The sequence below is a fragment of the Boleophthalmus pectinirostris genome, unplaced genomic scaffold (assembly GCF_026225935.1).
Source record: "Boleophthalmus pectinirostris isolate CB_2022bp ecotype Guang Dong unplaced genomic scaffold, ASM2622593v1 HiC_scaffold_5, whole genome shotgun sequence".
Taxonomy (NCBI): domain Eukaryota; kingdom Metazoa; phylum Chordata; class Actinopteri; order Gobiiformes; family Gobiidae; genus Boleophthalmus; species Boleophthalmus pectinirostris.
Window position 1 is genome coordinate 13,738,910 of NW_026571404.1, and position 20,254 is coordinate 13,759,163.

General features: G+C 38.3%; 1 protein-coding gene across 1 annotated transcript in view; it reads right to left on the reverse strand.

Moving 5' to 3' along the window:
• Positions 1-1,104: 1,104 nt before the first annotated feature.
• smoc2 (SPARC related modular calcium binding 2) overlaps positions 1,105-20,254 on the reverse strand; it is a 51,848-nt gene continuing 32,698 nt past the window's right edge. Inside the window, exons 9-13 of the mRNA XM_055162735.1 lie at positions 18,342-18,424; positions 4,684-4,783; positions 3,791-4,038; positions 2,084-2,121; positions 1,105-1,491 (exon numbers count right to left, since the gene is read on the reverse strand). Coding sequence (XP_055018710.1) covers positions 1,468-1,491; positions 2,084-2,121; positions 3,791-4,038; positions 4,684-4,783; positions 18,342-18,424 — 493 coding nt within the window. The 3' untranslated portion in view covers positions 1,105-1,467. The remainder of the gene's footprint in view (positions 1,492-2,083; positions 2,122-3,790; positions 4,039-4,683; positions 4,784-18,341; positions 18,425-20,254) is intronic.

A 20,254-nucleotide genomic window follows, 5' to 3' on the forward strand; every position in this document is an offset into this window, starting at 1 on the left:
GATGCTCAGGAGGGGCAGAGATGAGCTGCTTTAGTTGCTGCTTATATATTTTATCCAATTTCCCCATCAGTCCTGCTTCTTCCATCATTAATAAGCCTGTCCACAACCTTGTTTTGTGCTTTATTTTCTATTTCCCATGAACTAACTGATTTTTGGTTGTGTTTTCTACTAAAACTATATTGAACGTTTTTTTAAGATCATTCCAAATGCTCAAAACTACATTATAACTCATGTGGTACTTGTGAAACAATGGTGCAGGCCGGTAAGAGTAAGCCTTTGGCCTTGTAGTGCGTCTGAACTTTCTATTGCTGTGGATGCTGAGGTGCTTAAGAAGGGCAGAGGTGAGCTTTAATCCACTTTCAGAGGCAGGCTACAGCTCTCAGTTGTCCTGGGGTGCTAAAACCAGACCATTGGACGGGATTATATCACAAAAAGGAGACTAACGTGTTAATCATAAATTAGGGCTAAGCCTGAGTAAGCGGGTCAGTCTGAGGTCAGTGGCGCTATAGGGGACTCAGTGTGTGAAAAGCCACAGATTTTCTCTTAAGTCTCTGTAATCAGCCTGAACAATGTACAGTAGTGTGAAGTGGAGGCCGCCCAGAGCCCATGTTGTTCTTGCAGAAAGAATCCATTCAAGTGCTTAGCTGTGGCTGTTTAATAAGTACAGCTAACACACAAACCCGTGTTGTGGCTCCTATAGTGGTCCCGCTAATAAACCCTGGCACAGTAGAGATCAGTCCATTTGTCTGTCTTCAGTCGCCGTGGAAACATGGGACGTACAGATGTAAGTATCATTCATGTTTCCAATAGCAGAGTGTGGCCCGGGGGGAGCTGGCAGTCTCTGTCAGAATGAGATGAGACACTGTGTTTGCTATGTATGAGTAAGGCTTGGCTCCCACACAAAACAAGGTGCTTTATTAAAGACAGAAACACTGTGTTATGATTTATATAAGAGGCCCTAATATCACACTAATGAGATTAGGCACAATCGGAGGCATACCACGGCCTAATTAAGCATCTTAAAGACATTAGCACACACGTATAAAAGAGACTTTATTTCTAATGACACAAATACATGTGGACATTTTGTATGATCTGCTCTGATTAAAGGAGTTGTAAACTGCTGTACAAAGCACAGGGAGATGCTATAGGTCAGTACATTATTATCTGTGGAGCAAAAACTACATCAACATCAACAGGAAAATACAGGGCAAAATACAGCAAACATCAACAACTTGTACAAGAATACTTTTAGAAACACAAAGACACATACATTGTATGTGTTAAATAATTTGTCAGGACATAAAAAGCTAACTACATCATTCACAGATTCAGCAGTCTGTTTAAATACCTTATTCTACAAAGTGAATTTACATTTCTTTTAAAGTACAAAGTGCAAATACTATGGTTTCCATTGTTGCCGATTGGCGTGGGCACAATCTCCACACAGGAGGCAGTCACAGCGGTTCAGCCTTGTTTTCTCAAAGGATTCTGGGAAACAGAGACATTTGTGTCAAGAAGGAAACTTATATAAACAATGAGATGTTCAGTCTTTTGTGGTGAGAATAAAACTGAATGAAAGATAAAACTTAAAGTTGCATGTGGCATTTCTGGTGGAGGTTCTGTTACTTGTCTCCATGGAGAAGCTAGTGCTTTAGCTGGAATGTTCCACTATATGGCATTAAACTTTTCTTGAATTAATCTAATTACACATTTCTTTCTCCAAAATACCATGCATTGCTTCTGTGAGCAGAGACACTTCTTCACAGATATGACCTGGAGCTTGGCTTGGTCAGGTCACAGGTTTATCTCCATGGAGATTTAATGACATACTGTGGAACATCCAGACAACTCTGTAACACCAGCAGATACACGCAGACAGACAGATTTCTTCCTATGTCTTTAATGCACGGTGTTATGGAGATCACAAAATGTTTTACTAATGTGAGCCTGAGATGACCTGCTGTCTGACAAGAATCATTTATTGAGTGCAAATACAAGCTGTGCTGAAAAGTGCCCCTGTTTAGTTTTACGACCATTAATTGAAGATTAGTGAGTGCGTAACAGGAGATGTTTTACGTACTAGTTTACTGGAGGGCAAGCCGTCGCCTGTTTTGGCCGCTGTAAAAGAACAAATAATAAGAGTCATAAATAAGACAAGTATGTTCGGTGACTGCTTTAGAACAAGAGTTTTAAACATGCATTGTGCTTTTGTCAACACATTCTCCTATAGTGTTGGCTGCAGGTTTGATGTAGTAAGTGTTGATAGTGATAGTGTAATCTAATGCAGATTTCTGTGGTGTGTTTGGATTCATAATGGACCTCGACACTAATATAAAACATCAGCTTCAACAATTTCAGATTTTCCTTTTGGCTACTTCTTATAAAAAACAGGCAATCAACTTTAATCTAGCGTACAAAAGAAGTAAGCCAAATGAGAAAACCAGTGAAGAATTTAAGTTGCTATTCAGGTTGTGGAATCATTTGGTATCCACATGGGAATGGCTGTTTTTGTTTGGTTTTTTTAAGTTTATTTATAATTTTGACAACCCTTCTCTGAAACTCATGTGTATATGGGATTAAAAACATTTACAAAATTTAATACAGAATGTAAAATAATAAACTATATTATTGATAATCAGCATTTCTGTGCTATGTCAGCCCTACACTGCCATCTCAGTCCTTGTTACCTTGCCTTACATCATCAGAGGTATAATACTCCCTACAAGACTAGACTAGACTAGATGAAACTAAACTGCAAAACTGTCACACTGTCTTGAGCGTTCATGTCTGGTTCAAACTTCTCCTGCATCTCCTAATAAATCTACAACAATTATTATCAACTACAATAATCTCCTGCACTCCTGTATTAGTATTTTTATTGTTCTTTATTTGTTTAACACTATTTATCTTTAGTTTGTATTAATGTTCCATCTGAATTCAAGTATTTATTTTTGTTTTTCATGAGGTACATGGTGTAACTTTCACATGGTTGTTTCTGTACATAAATTGTCTTAGTTAAAACTTAAAAAAATGAAGCTCTGATACTTGCATCTGATTCCCTGAGGGCGTGATGCTAACCGTAGGCATGCTTTGTCTAAGCATTGGTTAGTCTTTAATCTGAACTTTATTTTAGCACAATCTGACCATAAAGAACTGGCTAATGTGGAACCACAACAGGTGAACTCACATTTTGGTTGAAAATCAAACTCTTAACAGGAACATGAATGCTCATATTGATCACAGGCTCCTGCAAATGTGTTGTTTAAATCTATTTTGTATTTTTTCTAGAGTTTTCAGACAATATTAAAATTTTTTGGCAAAGTTTGCTAATGTGTAGGGTGACCAGACGTCCCTATTTTCTGGGACAGTCCAGGTTTTGAGTCCTGTGTCCCCTGTCCCAGCAGATTTTTTCAGATTTATACAAGAAATGTCCCAAGTGTCCCTATTTTTGACCAATTTGACAGCTACATACAATAAAGAGAGGCAAATGTTGTCATTTGTTTGGATAAAATACAGAAAAGCTGCTTAAAAATGACCAAAATACAAAGAAAATGTGACTATACTGACTGATATTAGTGCTGTCTGCATAACAGTCTTCCTTAATTACGCACTAGTTTCACAATTTTATTATTACCAACCCAAACCAGGGATGCCCCAATTTTTTATTTTAAAAATCTGGTCACCCTGCTAATGTGACTGTTCAAGATTCTGCCAATAGAGATACATGTAGAACATCCCCGGCGCGATGGATTTCTTTTTTAAATTTTAAACTTGGCATTCCTCTTACCGTCATCCTTGGTAACGCCCAGGCAGCCCATCAGCTCCTGCAGGGAGAGGGCCTTATCGTTGCTGATGTCGCAGTATTCCACAAACTTCTTGACGCACTTTTTGGGTTTGGACTTTTTGCGCAGAAACCGTTTGAATGGTTTGATCTCCTTTTTGCCGATGTCGCCGCTGGAGTTTTTGTCGAGCTGACTGAAATACCAGTGCACCACCCGCTCCTCCAGGGTGTGGTTTGGGTCCGGCTCTGCCATTCTGGAAAACACAATCAGTAAGTTTATATTCTGCTGATGCAAATACATGCAGTCAAAGATACACACATCCAAGACTGTTGAGCCTGCGGCCTTGGTCAAGAAAGAAAGTAGAGCTGTAGTGCATTTAATTGTAATTGAAAATACTAATTGGCAGATCCAAAGAACTGCTGTGTGAATCCACTTTCTTCTTCCACTGAGCAAAACAGTTTCAACAGTTTGTATGTTCAGAAAAAGCTCCCAGAATTTGATTGGATGAAAAAAATACACCAAGAAACATTCTGAAAATATACTTATTTACTATTTACTCAAGTGTAAAATCTATTCAATACAGTGAGTTAAAAAGAAACCAACACTGTTCATAGTGATGGTTTCAAAATATATTGTTTAAGGGTCTAAAATTCAAAGTATAAATGCTAGGCAGATAAAAAAAAACATTCAAAAGTATTGGAGATAAGGTGTGTCTATTATAACTTGACATTGTGGTGTTCCTGTATTTAGCTGTGAGCCCCGGCTGAGCTTGTATACAGAGCTGTAGCACCAAATTCTGTGCCCTCGTTAAACCTTTACCCCCCAGTCCAATGCCCCTGCTTATATATACCACCTCAGTGTTAAATAATGAGAAATAGTTTGATTTAAAAGGGCGTACCTTCCGGCAGACGCAGGGTCGGTCACAGCGTGGACCATGTCTGTGGACAGTGCATCCAGAACACTCGTCAGGAACTCGGTTTTCTTTGCTCCGGGACATCCTAAGAACAAGTGAGCAGGAGATGTGAGCAGAACGTCAAAATCCTTTTGTGGTAAATTAGTCCACTTAAGTTCTGTGCTACTTCAGCTAAGATCTTTACAGGTACACAGAGCACATTCCTGATTTATTGTTCTTGTCTGAATCTAGATAATTACATAATAAATACTAAAAGTAAAATAAGAGTAAAATACTAAGAGTACATTCACATTTGTCCTGGTATGTTTCTGGTATTAGCCCTGGTTTTAGTCCCAGTTTTACACATTTTTATTTCTACTTGAATATTACTTGAAGGTGCATTAGGCAATCTTTCTGGTGGAGGGTAAGCTTGTCTTCATCAAATGTTCCACTGTATGGCATTAAACTTACCCATCTTATTTATTCACACATAGGTTTTATAGCAAAAATACTATGGAGTATACCATTATTTTTTACTGTGACTGGGTTCCCCTAGTGTCATAGTACTCGAGACCGGTCTTGGTCTTAAGACTCGTTTTTTTGCAGTCTTGGTCTCGTGTCGGACTCAACAGTGTTTGGACTCGGTCTTGTCTCTGTCTTGAAGGCATTTGGACTCGGTCTTGTCTCGGTCTCAAGGTCTGATACTCGACAAGTGATAAAATTGGAGATAGATTTATAAAAACATTGATATATATGTGCCAAAATAACTGTAAAATACAAATAAATGGTCTTGATTTGGTCTCGATGTCTTGGTCTTGTCCTGGTCTCGGGACCCTGTGGTCTTGGACTGGTCTTGGTCTCGATTAGTGTGGTCTTGACTACAACACTAGGTTCACTTCTCCACAGATATATCATTTGTAACTTGTTCTGGTGGCATACTTGTCTCCATGAATGAATAGAGTCTAATGCCATACTTTAGAACATTCCAGGCAAAGCAACACCTCCATAGAGACAAGCAAAGCAGCAAACTCTAACAGGAAAATTACATAGTACACCTTTAAAATCTACATCCTTACTTGAGTACCTTCTTGTGGGTTAGTCTATCCCTCTGTATGTATTAGCCAACATGAGAAAATTACAGCCCAGCACCACATTACAACAAGCGGCCGTCATAGGTGGCCCTGTAAATGTCTGGGGAGGGACGTCATGTAACTGTAGTTCTACTGCACGTAAAGACAACAGCGCTAAACTAGACGTATGTTTTACTTTATCTCGTAAAGAGCTGTGTGCAGGAGAGCCAGCTGTCAATCACTCCGGAGGCACCAGAGAGCCACTGACAACCACTGTGAGGGCAACATTCAGTAAAAGTCTGTGCACCACTCTGTAAAATGTGATATCGAGATTAAAAGTTCTATACTACGCTTTGAGTCATGTTAGAGCGTTACCTCATCAAACATTTCTCCAAAGTTGTGTTTCTACGTCTCCAAAGCTCAAAATGCTCTGTTCAACCTTGAGATGTCTTTAATTTATATTTTTTAAAGTCAACTGTTATTTTTAGACATAAACCTAAACATTTTCCTACTTGAGTTATATTTTTATAGAAGTAATAGTAATCGTATTTGAGTAAAAGGTTTTGTTTTGCTCTTCCCACAACGAGCAGCTCTACAAGAGAGAAAAAGATTTATATTGACAATAATAAATGATTTGAACTTTTGTGTTTCTTGCACCGCTCCTTCAGATATGATTTAGTTTGTCTCAATCCATGTATCATTTTTTCCTTCATTTTTCAATATAAAACCAAAAATAAGAAAATGTTTCAGTTTTCAATTTGTGTTTAAATGAATAATGGAAATAATGGATAATGATTTCCCGTTTCTGTGACTTAAACTGTGATGCCAGACTTTTGTACCACATGCGGAGTGAACCAGGACCAAACCAGGACTGAATCAGGACTGAACCAGGACTGAACCACGAGGATTAAACCAGGACTAAACCAGGACTAAACCAGGATTGAACCAGGACTAAAACACAACTGAAACAAGACTAAACCAGGACTAAACCAGGACTAAACGGGTCTCAGTCCTGGTCTCAGTCCTGGTCTCAGTCCTGGTCCCAGTCTCAGTCCTGATCACCCGACAGTCTACGTGGGTGCACTTCCGGGCCCATCCCGACACTCCTGGTTCAGTTCTGTTTTAGTTCTGGTTCAGTCCTGGCTCAGTCCGGCATCGCAGTTTAAGTCACGGAAATGCATTATTCATTTAAACACAAAATCGAAAACTGAAAAAATGAATCATTATCCATTTTTTCATTTGAATGATACACAGATTTGTCTCACTTTTGTGTCTATCCCTTGTAAATACCAGTTTTGAGCATTATTTAATGTCTTGTCCTTTGAAATACATTTACTTTAAATTATAAATCAGATGTTGCAAAAAACTAAATCTAGTCAGATTACGATGACTTGCATTAAGAAAGTTTTATCATCATGATTTGAGTGAATTTCAAGTCAAAGTAAAATAATTTGCCAGTGGAACAAGAGTTTTTGTACTTAAAATATGAAAATACATCTTGCTACACTTAAAATAAGAAAAACAACAACTTTTTGCACCTTGCTTGAATTAAGAAAAACACACTTATTCCATTGGTAGATTATTTTACTTGTCAAGTTGAATTTACTCACATAAAGTCAAATGTTCTTAATTTAATTCATTTTAACTTACCTACATATTGTTTTTTTTCCAGTGAATTTAGTCTTACTTGAATAGTGAATTTCCCAAATACTTTTCCTCTTACTTAAGTCATTTCTTACTACTTTGTGCTTCTATTTGAATAATATTATTCTGAAGTAACGTTTCCTTCTGGACCAGTAAATATTATATGTTGTAATGTTTAAACCCAAATCTATAATACGCACGGTTCATACTTTTCCACGTCCAAGCTCGTGGACTTTTGACTTTTGACAGACACCATGAGTGAGTGTGAGTCGAGCGGCAGACAGTGATTAAGACTGAGCAAATGTTAGTTAAACAAGAGGAAAGTCGACCGTTAAACGCCAAACGAAAAACAACAGAGGAGCCAAATCAAACTGATGGACAACTGCACTGGAATGAGTAATGATAGTGATTGTTGGTTTAGGCCGTATATTTTTAAGAGAGCTTGAGAGAGGTGAAGGCTCCAGGCCGAAAAGAGAGAGGGAGAGAGAAGGGGGGAAGAGAAAGAGAGAAAGAGGGGAAGGTGGGGGTGGGGGGATAAGGACAGAAAGAGTCCAAGATGGAGACAGAGAGAGAGAGAGAGAGAAAAAGGTTACGGTGACTGAGAAACAGAGGAGACACAGAGAAAGGGAGAGAGAGATGGAGGAGAGAAAGCGAGAATGAGAAAGAAAGAAAGAGACAAAAAGAGAGAGGAAGAAAGAGAGAGGGAGGGAGAGAGAGGAGGAAGAAAGAGAAGAGAAGAGGATAAGAAAGAGGAGGAAGCGAGAGAGAGAGAGAGAGAGAGAGAGAGAGGAAGAAGAGAGAGAGGGAAAGAAAGGATGAGAGAGAGGGGGAAAAAGACAGGAGAAGGAGGAAGAGAAAGAGAGAGAGGGGGGAAGAAAGGAAAAGAGAGGTAAAAAGAAACAGAAAAGATAAGAGAGGGGGAAGAAAGAAAGAGAGAGAGAGAGGGAGGAAGAGAGAGAGAGAAGGAGGAAGAGGGGAGGGGAAGATAGGAAGAGAGGTAAAACGAAATAGAAAAGGATAAAAGAGAGGGGGAAGAAAGCAAGAGAGAGGGTGGAACAGAGAAAGGGGGAAAGAAAGAGAGAGGTGAAGAAATGCAGAGAGGGAGGGGGAGAGAGAGAGGGGGAAAAAGAAAGGGAGAGAGAGAGAGAGGGAATAAGAGAGAGAGGGGGAAAGAAAGGGAGATAGAGGTAAAAAGAAAGAGAGAAAAGGAAGAGAAGCAAGGAGAGGAGAGAGAAAAACGAGAGAGAGAAAGAATGAGAGAGAGAGATAGGAAGATAAAGAGCAAGAAAGAGCAAAGAGATGTTGGTAGTTTCTCACAGTTGTTGCCTGTGGAGGAAACATTCTCTGCTGTTTCTTTACGGCCGGAGCCTGAGGGGCCAGATTCTCTCCTCTCTCCGGTAATAGCAGCTTTTGCCGCTGTAACAGGTGTGGACCAGCGCAGCCTCAACAACTCTGGTCCCAATAGAGCTCCAGTCACATGTCCAAACTCCTCATTACATTATTATGAGTACACTGTGCTTAGCTCTGAGTACGCCTCTCAGCCTCTGCCCAGTAAAATGTCACCCCCACCTGTTAATGGACAAAATCGGCCCTTGCCAAATGTCTAGTGGCTAAGTGGTCTAGACACGACACAATTGTAATTCATGGAGCGAAAATGTTGTTGTCGGCTGAAAATTTGAGGTACGTTTTGTGGTTTAAGGTAAAAACTGTTGGCTAAATATTTGGGACGTTTTTTTAAATATAAGATAGAAACATTAATAGCTTAAACAGACTGACTTGAATTAGGAAAATACATCACGGCTGTCACAGCAAATTTCCTACAGATATTGATGGGGGTTATGTTTTTATGATTAAGCTGCATATATCCTTTTTAAAATGGAAAACTTGTATATCGGTGCGTTTTACTAGCCTGATTCATCAGCCGGGTTCACTTCATAGAAACCGACTGATCTCGCAACGTTAGAATTCGTTCGCTCGATAGTAGGCGGGTACTTTTTAATCATTTAACCAATCGCTGCTATTTGGTTGTGATGTATGTAATGCGCCACTAACGGGAATAACTGGTATATTAAGCTTTTCCTAAATCCCATAGGAAAAAGGGCAATAATGTCTTTCCCCTTGATGAAATTCACCAAGCATTCTCTTTATTCCAGCTTTAAATCCTCGATCTCGGGAATAAATCATTGCCAAAACAGAATGTATGGCTCTTCACTGATTAGCTGATGCCCGAACTCACACTTCTGGGATTTTTGTAAACCATCTAGTGTATTCTGATTGCTGACTTAATCGCTGGAAAGAAATTAAATTGAAAGGAGGCACTAGGTGCATCTTCACTAGAATCATTTGGAAGATTTAAGGTCTGAAATTGGCAATCTCTACTGAACAAAGGTAAAAGGAGCTTGAAACTTGATACCGCTTCATGACATCACAAGGTGGAACTGAGCATTTTGGAGATCTAGACTGACTAATAATGGAGGAAAACTAAAATATGTGTGAATTAAATATGTTTTTAAGGAGGTACGATCATTATAACATGGCTTAAAGCTCACAAGAGTCAATTTTGTTTAATCTAGGATCTTTATTGTGCAAGAAAAATATTGTAACCAACTGATTTCTCTTAAAAATAAAATTGGTAGTTTAGCACTGGATATCTGGTAATGTTTAAGGAAAAAATAACTTTAAAATTCATGACAGATATACTGCAGTAGAAGATATTTTGTAATATGGGATTGTAAACAAAAGATCCAACCCAATACGCTGCTGGTTTGCGATGGTAAAAACATTCATCTTAGTGTGACAGGATACTTTTGAATGGACACTAAGTTTAGCATTTCGCATCATATCTCCACTGGGTTAACATTAAGCGAAGTGGCAACAAAGCAAAGCTGATGGAGTGTAGGTGGAGAGGTTGTTTGCTGTGGGACATAAAAACACCAAACAGTAGTGATGATCCCTTTAAAGTTATTTATGGTAACAAAAAATCAACAGAAGAAGACTCAAAAGATTAGACAAGTGAGCACTGATTGAGTCGGGGTTGCTAGATCTCTTCATGCCACTTTCATTTGCCTTTGTCATCTTATCATGTTTGTGCTATCTCTGCGTGTCCAAGCCAAGTGGGCAAACAACAGCTTTGTGCTTCACTCTTATCCATTTAGTTCATTTCATGTGTATCACGATCATTACTATATCAATTTATTGTCCGAAAAAAGAGAGATGAATCATATTGATTGGGAGTTTTTTATCCTTGGTGTCTTTTATTTGCCATAGCGTGGAAATTTTTCTTTTCTTCTTGTTAACATTTGAGCAGTAGAGGTTTAACAAAATCCATTTGACTTTGATTTCTGGATAATACTAAGTAAGGGTGTAAGAAAAAATCCATTCAGTGATATATTGTGATACTTCAATGCACAATTATTGAATCGATTAAAAGGTGATGTGAATTCATTTTTTAAATAATATTTTTCACAAAAATTCATTAGTTACATTCACTGTTCTCATGATTTAAAAAAATGACTACATTATATTTCATACAATTGTGTTCTCTTGAAGGTATAGTTGACTGTATTATTATTAGTAGTATTATTATTGATAAATTGCAATATATCATCCATTGTTTTAGTATCGATATATAGTGATATTGAATCGTGACATGCGAATCATGATATGTATTGTATCGTCAGACTCAAGACATTGCACAACCCTACAACTAAGTAACTATTAACTATAGAACTAACTACATAAAGATACACTAAGTCATTTTTCTAGTGGAGGATCTATAACTTGTATCCATGGAGATGTTATTGCTTTGTCTGGAATGTTCCATAGTTTGGCATTTAACTTAGCTTCAGAATGTATTCAATCACTGTTTTATTGGTAAAAATATGCAAAAAAACATGTATTCTTAATGTGTGCATCTCATCTCTCCACAGATCTAACCTGTCAGAATTGGCCCTGTGGCATCTTTTTGTCTCCATGGAGTTGGATCGTTTCAATACCATGGAACTTTCTAGGCAAAGCAAAAAAACTCTATGGAGATAAGTATGTGGCGGATCGTCTACCCTATATTTTTAATTGTGCATTCCTGTAAAAATAATTTTCACATTATTTGTTGATTATCTTGACAGGCCTATGTACCTTCATTTGTCCTCAGGGGGCATTAGTGGACCTGAAGTACTAGTACTAGTGCAAAAATAGTCTGTTGTTAGTGGAGGTAGTTTTTGGGCGGTCCTGTGTCTGGTCTGGACAGTGTGGCCTGAGGGCAGGGTCCTGCTGTCTGTCAGAGGAAGTCTGGACATTTTCCGTTCAGCTGTAAAATTCTCCTGTGTCTCAGTGAGGAGGAGCATCTTCAGGTTGCACTGTTAGAGGTGAACTAAGCAGGAAGTGTGTCAAAGGGCCCATGTTACCCTGTTTTCTCATCTATGTTATAATGTTTTTTCCTCATCACAAATACCTGGCGTTGTGTTTTATTTCATTCACACATTTAACACACAAACCCTGCAAGTTTAGGCTGTGTTCCACTGAGTTTTTAAACTACATACACTTTCACTAGAATAATTTTGATAATTTCAGCTCTACTCAACTAAAGGTAAAAGGTAGCTGTTGACTTGAAAAGCTACCACTTCCTCACATCACAAGGTTGAACAGAGGATTTAGAGCTTTGGAGATAAACAGAATAATAATAAACAGTTACTCAAACATGTTTTAATTAAACAAAACACAACTCTGGGTATGTTTTTGGTGAGGTAACAGCATTATAACATGGATTAAAGCTCATAAGAGTCAATAAACATGGGCTCTTTTAACTTTTCAACAAAGCAGAATCAAGCTGAATATCAAAAACTATACTACTAAAACCTCGTATACTCATAATAATGCTATAGTCTTAGAGTGCTTTTCCAGATACTCACTGTCGCTCTACATTTTGGTGCATTATTCATGTATTCACTCGGATAGCTTCACTTTCAGAACCTTTATTACGTTAATTCTCCTACACAAAAGTAATACAAAACTCCCAAGCCTTGATAGTAAGGATAAAACTGAAATACAATGAGAGAAATCAGGTTTGAGAAGGTTGAATTGACTTGATGTTTAGACTTTCTGACATATAAACCATTAGTCAAATGCTTGTTGACCTATGCGGTGTGAGGAGCTGGCCCTAAGTGTATGTTTGCAAGTGTGTGCCCGTGTGCTACTGTCAATACTGCCCAGTGTTTTTCTATGGAGCCACATGGGGCAGAGTCCTGTCAGCACCGTGGGTCTCAGCTCCCCCTCTCTCTCCCCCTCTCCTCCTCCTCCTCTTCCCTCTCTCTTCCCCCTCTCTTCTTCCTTGTCGTGCTCCTCGCCCTATAAACCTCTCAACACCGGCGCTTCTACGGCAAATGGGCTGCAGCAACCTGAAGGCAGTGTTTGTAATTATCGTGCAGTGAAAGGCAAAGTCCATAAAGAAAAACAGGTCGCAGGATTGGGGAGTTTATTCAGTCTATTTTACTCCAAATTCAAACACTGTACATACACTTTCAGGAGCTATTTTAACAGTTGTGGTGTTTCGAAGATATTTTAAATGTGACAATTGTTTTCGTGCCAAGTGATGTAATATTTTAAGAAGCAAGAATGCAAGTTACCAAATTTTGCATGCAACCAAAGAACAGTTTTGGTTTAGGAAAGTCCCATCATTACTTAACCAATATAAATATACTGTACCGATGTCTGAGTCATTGTATGAAGTCAGATAATGGCTATGGGAACGAGTTAGAAGGGCCATCTGAGTGAAAACCTAGCATTTTGAGTTGCCACTTCTCCAAAGAAACAGGGCTCCTAATCTAAGCAAGTTTGAAAGAAGCTACACGAATCTTGATCAAATGCAAATATTATGGTTTTATGTTTGTCCACTGTCCAGTCACGATAAAGCAGTGTTTCCCAAAGACTGAGTTGATACCCTCAGGTGGGTCGCAAGAGATTTTTTTGGGTTTGCTTTGTCACAATCTGATACGTTTAAAGTCCAAACAGGCAATCCTCTTATTGCTGGTTTAATGATAATCACTGTATAAAACTTGACTAATACTAATTGTTCAGAGAGACACAGTCACTCAACAATAAAATATTCTCACTAATGTTGAATAATGGTCAAATCCACCTTTATTTTGTGATTTACCGATAATGTCTATTGACTTGGGTTGCAAAGGTTTGTGACTTTTAAAATATGGGCCCTCAGAAAAAAAAAAATGAGAAAAACTGGGCCCATATTACACTATTTTCTGATCTATATTATAAGACCTGACATTGTGTTTTGTTTCATTCACACGTTTAACACACAAACCCTGCATATCGAGACTGAGTTCTTCTCTCAAACTGAAAATACTGAAGTGCTCCATACACCTTCACTAGAACAATTTGGATAATTTCACCCCTGGAATTTCCAATCTCTATTGAACAAAAGGTAAACGATAGCTGTTAACTTGAAAACTACCACTTCATAATGTCACAAGACGGGACAAACCATTTTTGGGCTTTGGGGATGTTGACAGACTAATAATAAAGTCGCGTTTTCTGAAACATAACACAATTCCAGGTATGTATTTGATGAGGTAACAGCATTATAACATGGCTTAAAGTTCACAGGAGTCAGTTGTGTATAATATAGGACCTTTAAAGTAAATACAAAATGTACCATACAAACACTATCGGTTTTAGAACTCCACACTTTTTCCAGTTTTGTTAATTATTTACTGTTTGCAGTTGACCAAAATTTATTCAAAACTTTTGATTCATGAAAGTGTCCACCTTTTCTTTTTACAATAGAAATCAAATATTCTTCAGAAAGTTCTTCCCAAGTCTGTTGCAGAAGTTCTCATAAATGTGTGGCACTTGTAGGTTTCTTGGATTTTACTCTTCTGTACAGTTCATCCCAAAACCAGAGCGATGGGGTTTAAGTCTGGAGACTGTGCTGGACACTCCATATTTTCAAGCTTTACCATCTTGATCTTTTTTCCTGAGGTAGTTTTGGCAGAGCTTGGACTTGTATTTTGTATCTTTTATCTTTTTTAACCTCTGTTCAGTATTTACCTTTGTACCATTTCAAACTATTCATTGGATTTGCACGACTTGAATTGCAATAAATAACTGGAAAAATTATGGTGTTCTAAATCTTTTGACCGGTAGTGTAGACCTAACACCTTAAACCAAATGAATGATAATCTGCTACTGCTCTTCTGCTACTTTGTCTTTTTAAAGGTGCCCCCCAGCTGCTTATCTACACGATGTTGTTGTTGCTTTGCCTGGAAAGTTTCACAGTATGAATTATCTATCTCCATGGAGAGGAGCACCAGATCAGATCTGTGGAGAGGTAAGCTGCTCTCCAGAATAAATGTTTTTCAAGATTTTGTTTTAGCAATGAGAACACCTACAATTGAATAATAATCAAGCTATCTGGACTTTATGCCATACTGTGGAACATTAGAGAAAAGAATAATATCTCCAGTATCTAAGGAGAAAAGCAAAAAGTTACATAGTATACCTTTAAGTATGTGACATTTACAAACCATTCATGCTATAAGTGCTTTACAAAGTGGGGCAGTCTCTGAGGATTTCTGCTCAATGTCTCAACAATAACAGACAGAAGCAGAAGCAGGAACATGCGCTGCTCCATTAATCGCTGTCTGTCTCTGCTCTTTTACACACAAGGCTGAGTGAGGCTGTGGCACCTGCAGCTCCAGTCCAGTCCTGGCCTAGTCCTGGCTCAGTCCTGGCTCAGTCCCGGCTCAATTCTGGCCTGGTCCTCTCTTACATAAACACAGGGATGAGGAGTGAACAGTGAGTGCTCTGTTCAGACTGACTGGATTATTAACATGTTTACCAATCCACCTGAGACACGTCAGGCTGGTCAGCTCTAGACTGTATGAGACTAACTGTAACATATCTGAAAATACAATCTTTCATTGAATGTTTGATAGATTTCAGTTCATTATGAGCGATCATGCAAGCTGTATTTGTGTTCTTTAAAGAGCCCATATTATGTTATTTTTGGATCTACGTTAAAATGTTGTTTCTTACTCAAAAACATACCTGAATCATTTGAATGATTTCAGCCTATTTTGAGCTTTGAAAAGGATAACTGAAACATGTGTAACAACATTATAATATGGCTTAATGCTCACAAGAATCAATTTTGTGAAAGTGAACTTGCTTTTTCAAAAATATTTCAAAAAGTGGTGCCATTATTCTAGCCTTATTCATCAGACGGTTTCATTTTGTGGAAACTGTGTGACCTTGCAGCATTAGGATTCATTCGCTTGACAGTACTTTTTAAAATGTATTTAAAATTTGTTTTTTTTAATTTAACCAATCACTGCTATTTGGTCGTGACATATGTAATGCACCGGAATGCTCAGTGGTGTCCAAGTAATTGCCGGCACAACGGCAAAGCAGAGACTGAATATGTCTGTCAACGATCTTTGTCATTTCTGCGAGATGATCCTGCAAATTAAAGGTGCAACAAAAAATGCGAAGTTTGTATTTGACAAAGGAAGTCTAAAGGAGGATAGTGTGTGCAGTCTGCTGTCGCAACTCAGGCTGGTTCAGCTCTTCGCTGATTGGTCAGTGTGCGTTCTCGCACTTCCGGGGTTCTTGCAAACCGTCTGGTGTATTCTGATTCCTGACCTAGTCACTGGAGAGAAGTGAAACTGAGTGGAGGCACTAGGTGGCGCCAGCCTGGCTACCATTATTCATCACCAACAATGTGATTGTCAGTTGAAAGGATTTAAATCCATAAGATTATGGAACCAATCCTCAACTGATTATGATTCAACATTTGTGGGCCATAATTTTGGATGTTTCTTTCAAAAACCCTCCCATAAACTTATATACTGTGCTGTAGGTCCATGTCCTCCATCTGTTTGTCCAGAGAGCTTAGTTTGACCGTTTGTAGTGGTCACTGGTCAGGACATTTTTGCCAAACACTTTCAAGAGGACATGGATTTCTTTTAAGCAAATCGAGGAAATATCAGTTTATAAAAATATCCATGCTCTGGCTTTAGTCATGTCGTGGTTTCTGTTCGTGTGGTCACTCTACAGCTGTACAGTCTTTATCAAACACACCACAGATTCACATGTGGGAAGGGTGCGTAATTACCACAAAGATGACTAATACAATCTATCTATAATTTACCCGCTGATTCATCTACTTTATTTCATTAAGTCTGTTACAAATTGCCTCATGGTAAAATAGTGATATTAGTAACACAGCTTTTCAATCTTATGTCAGAAAAACTAGACTAATATAACTATATAACACTTTTTTTCTGTTGCACAATTTGGATTCCTCTATGGCAATATTCAGACGATATCACAATATAAGGAAATGTTGTTAGTTGCTTGACCAGCCAGTTGCTTCTACATTCTGTTCAAATACAGAAAGGTCTGGAATAGGACAATAGAGGGTGAAAATCCTCTGTCCATCTGGTCCAACCTCAGCCACTAATTTGTATCACATGTCTCTTAAATGCATAAGACATCTCTCCAAAATTCTAGTAACATTCAGAACAAAATACATAATTTCTTTTCAGGAACGGACCACGCCTGTCAATCACTTGCTCTGGAATCAGGGGGGATATGGCTCCAGACCACTTGTCTTTGTAGATTTTTGTCAAAGCGTGTCGTTCTAGCTGATCTGGTAAGTTAGTTAGTTGTCTCGTCTTACTGTACTCTTTTAATAGTTTTACCACAGACAGTGTCCTCGATATTCACATTTTGCAAAACAAAGTAAGTCTCCAAAATCCTATCAAAAGAACTGCTTTGATAAAGTTTTGAAAACAGGCAGCTCAAACTTCTAATAATGACCAGGTAAAGATACATTTAACATGCATGGCAACTTATAGAACTGAAAATGAACCCTGTTTAACGCACTCGCCTGGTTTTTGAGGAAAATAGGTCTGAATAATGCAGCCGTACCTCCCGGACAAGCTGTTTTTTCCCACCCACAGAGCAGTTATCTGTGCTGCTGTCAGTGCGTCTGTCAGTACCTGTCCCTATCTTCCTCTCATCCATTATCCCCAGCTGTCATCCTGCTGTTTCTCTCTCTCTCCTCCATCTTTGATCTGTCACTCTCTTTAGCCGGGGAAGAACAATCTGGAAAACTTCAAGTCTCAATCAAAACCATACCCATTTCAGATATTTAAAATTGATGTATTTTTAAGTGCCCCAAATCAAAGTACATTAAATTACTATATCAACAATGACTGCCGGCAACCATTTTTATATTTTTGTTATGTTACCAATGTGGAACATGCACACTCCTCAGACACCAAATGAGTAAATAATCTATGATGAACATTAGATTACATAAAAGTCAATGACAGCACAAACTTCAAACATTGCATTTCTTCACTTAAAAAATTAGGTAGTACACATGCAATTCTATTCCCATATAATGATTTTGGCCAATAATTAAGTGTTTAATGAATAGCGGTGTAACGATATCCAAGTCTCACGATACAATATTTTCACGGTATGAACCTCACAGTATGATATTTATTGCGATATTGTGGGAAAGCTCACGATATGGTGGGGAGACTCGTGATTAGGGATGTAACAATATGCAACTCTCACAGTACGATATTTACAAAGACTGTGAATATGTTTCTTTTTCATCTTAAAATGCCTTGACAAGACTTAATCCAAAGAACTAAGACTTAAAAGTGCTTAGAACTGTTATTTCTTCATGTAGTCTACACTGAAATGGAGAATAAGATCATGGTCTATGTAATTCCGTCTGTCTTTTTTTTAGCTACTGCTGCACCATAACTCTTAATTTAAGCAAAGAGACTTATAATTCGATGGTTATTGTGATGGTCCACGATATTATTGTGAGAACTTTGACGATACGATATCACGATGTTTCGGTTATTGTTACATCCTTATTAATGAACTTTAGTTTAAAAAAAAGTAGAGGCCTACCTTGGAGGTGCCTGCTCCTGTAGTGGTCTTTGGGTTTGGTTGGATGTGCTCTGGCGTTAATGTCACATTTTGGCTGCTCATATCTGTGACGGAAGAAAAACGAAAGTAATTTATCATGAAGAAATGGAAAAATCCACTTATTTAAATCATCCAAATACAGTGTTGTTCATATATAGCAAGTTCTCAAGCTTCATGTCCTTTTAGTTTGATTGGTATGTTATGCTGCTCATCTCCATAAAGATGTCTGCCTGGACTGTTCCCATGTATGGCATTAAACCTGTCTATCCTGCATGTACTCAGTTACCATTTTTACAGCTAAAATACCTATTCTTATTGTAAGATGCAGATTCTCCACAAACGTAACCTGGCCTAGTGAAATCAGCTGCTTGTTTCATGAAGATAAATAATGTCATATTGCAGAACATTCCATAACAACTAAGCAATAATATCTCTATGGAGAGTTGATGGTGAACACATAAGAAAAGTAACACACTGCAAGTTTAACTAAATGATTTGTGGTTAACTGGTGTCTCCAAAAAATACAGGGATTAAGTTCTGATGTGAGAGCCCTGAGGAGGGAGCGGGCAGAGGCGAGACGGAGCGTGGGACAGCCGAGGGTATGGCAGAGCGACAGGGCCAAAAACCATCCCAGGACAAAGAAACTCAAGAGGGAAAATCCACACTTCCATATGTGTGCTAATGTGCTGCCTGGCTCTGGGCCTGGAGCCTTGTTAATGTGATCTGCAGCTGAAGAACAGAGAAGTGATGCCAGCACTGTCCGCACTCTGTGACCTTTGACCTCGGAGCTACTGTCTGGAGAAGAGGAGATGTGAGTGGCATACTAGAGTGCACTCTAAAAAGGAATATATGACATGGGTAAAATAACGACAAGTAATCCTGATTTTAGTGGTTTTGACAGTTTTTTGAAGCTGCATGGCTGGGTTTCAGATGGCATTACAGAATTCTATAGGCCAATAATATTTAATACAGATGGAGAAAGCTAAAATGAATATCGTTAAAATGCAGGTTTTTGTTGAAATATATGAAGTTCAAGGGTCGAGTCATAAGTAAAAATAATCAGGTTCAGTATTTGTGAATTATACTTTTACATATTACTATGAAAATGTAATCAAAAGGAAAAACTGGCTCTTGCATCTGGGAGTACAGCAATAAAGATTTTTATTATAGATATTGTATTGATTTAGCCTACTTAGTTGTTTTTATATATTATAATATATAAATATGATTTATATGTATTTTATCATTGGTAATTGTTTGTCAATGGTGGGGCCGAAGAGAGAAGCTTTTATTTACAACACTACAGCGCTTGGGAAACTGTTGTATGTTTAAAATTAAAGTGATTTGGATTTTAAGAACTGGGACAATGAGGGATGAAAATGTATTTAATTTCAGTGTTTTTTATTCAGGCTAAATGATCTATAACAAAGGTGTCCAAACTTTTTTGACCGATGGCTGCATGCTGATTTCACTTTGTGGAAACCATCTGACCTCGCAGCATTAGAATTCGTTCACTTGATGGTAGATGGGTACATTTTTTTTAATCGCTGCTATTTGGTCATGACATATGTAATGCATCAAATGCCTTAGGAAAAGGGGCAATAACGTCTTTCCCCTTGATAAAATTCAACAAACATTCTTTTTGTTCCGGCTTTAAATCCTCGATCTCGGGAATCATTGCCAACACAGAATGTCTGTCTTCGTCTACATCCATCTCGACCACTTTGTTTACTGTTGTGCTGTACCACAGAAGGGACCCAGACAGACGCTTGAGTTTGACATCATGGCTTCACGGCTCTTCGCTGATTGGTCGGTGCGTGGTCTACAACTTTCGGGGTTCTTGCAAACCCTCTAGTGTACTCCGATTCCTGACCTAGTCGCGGGAGAGAGCCTGA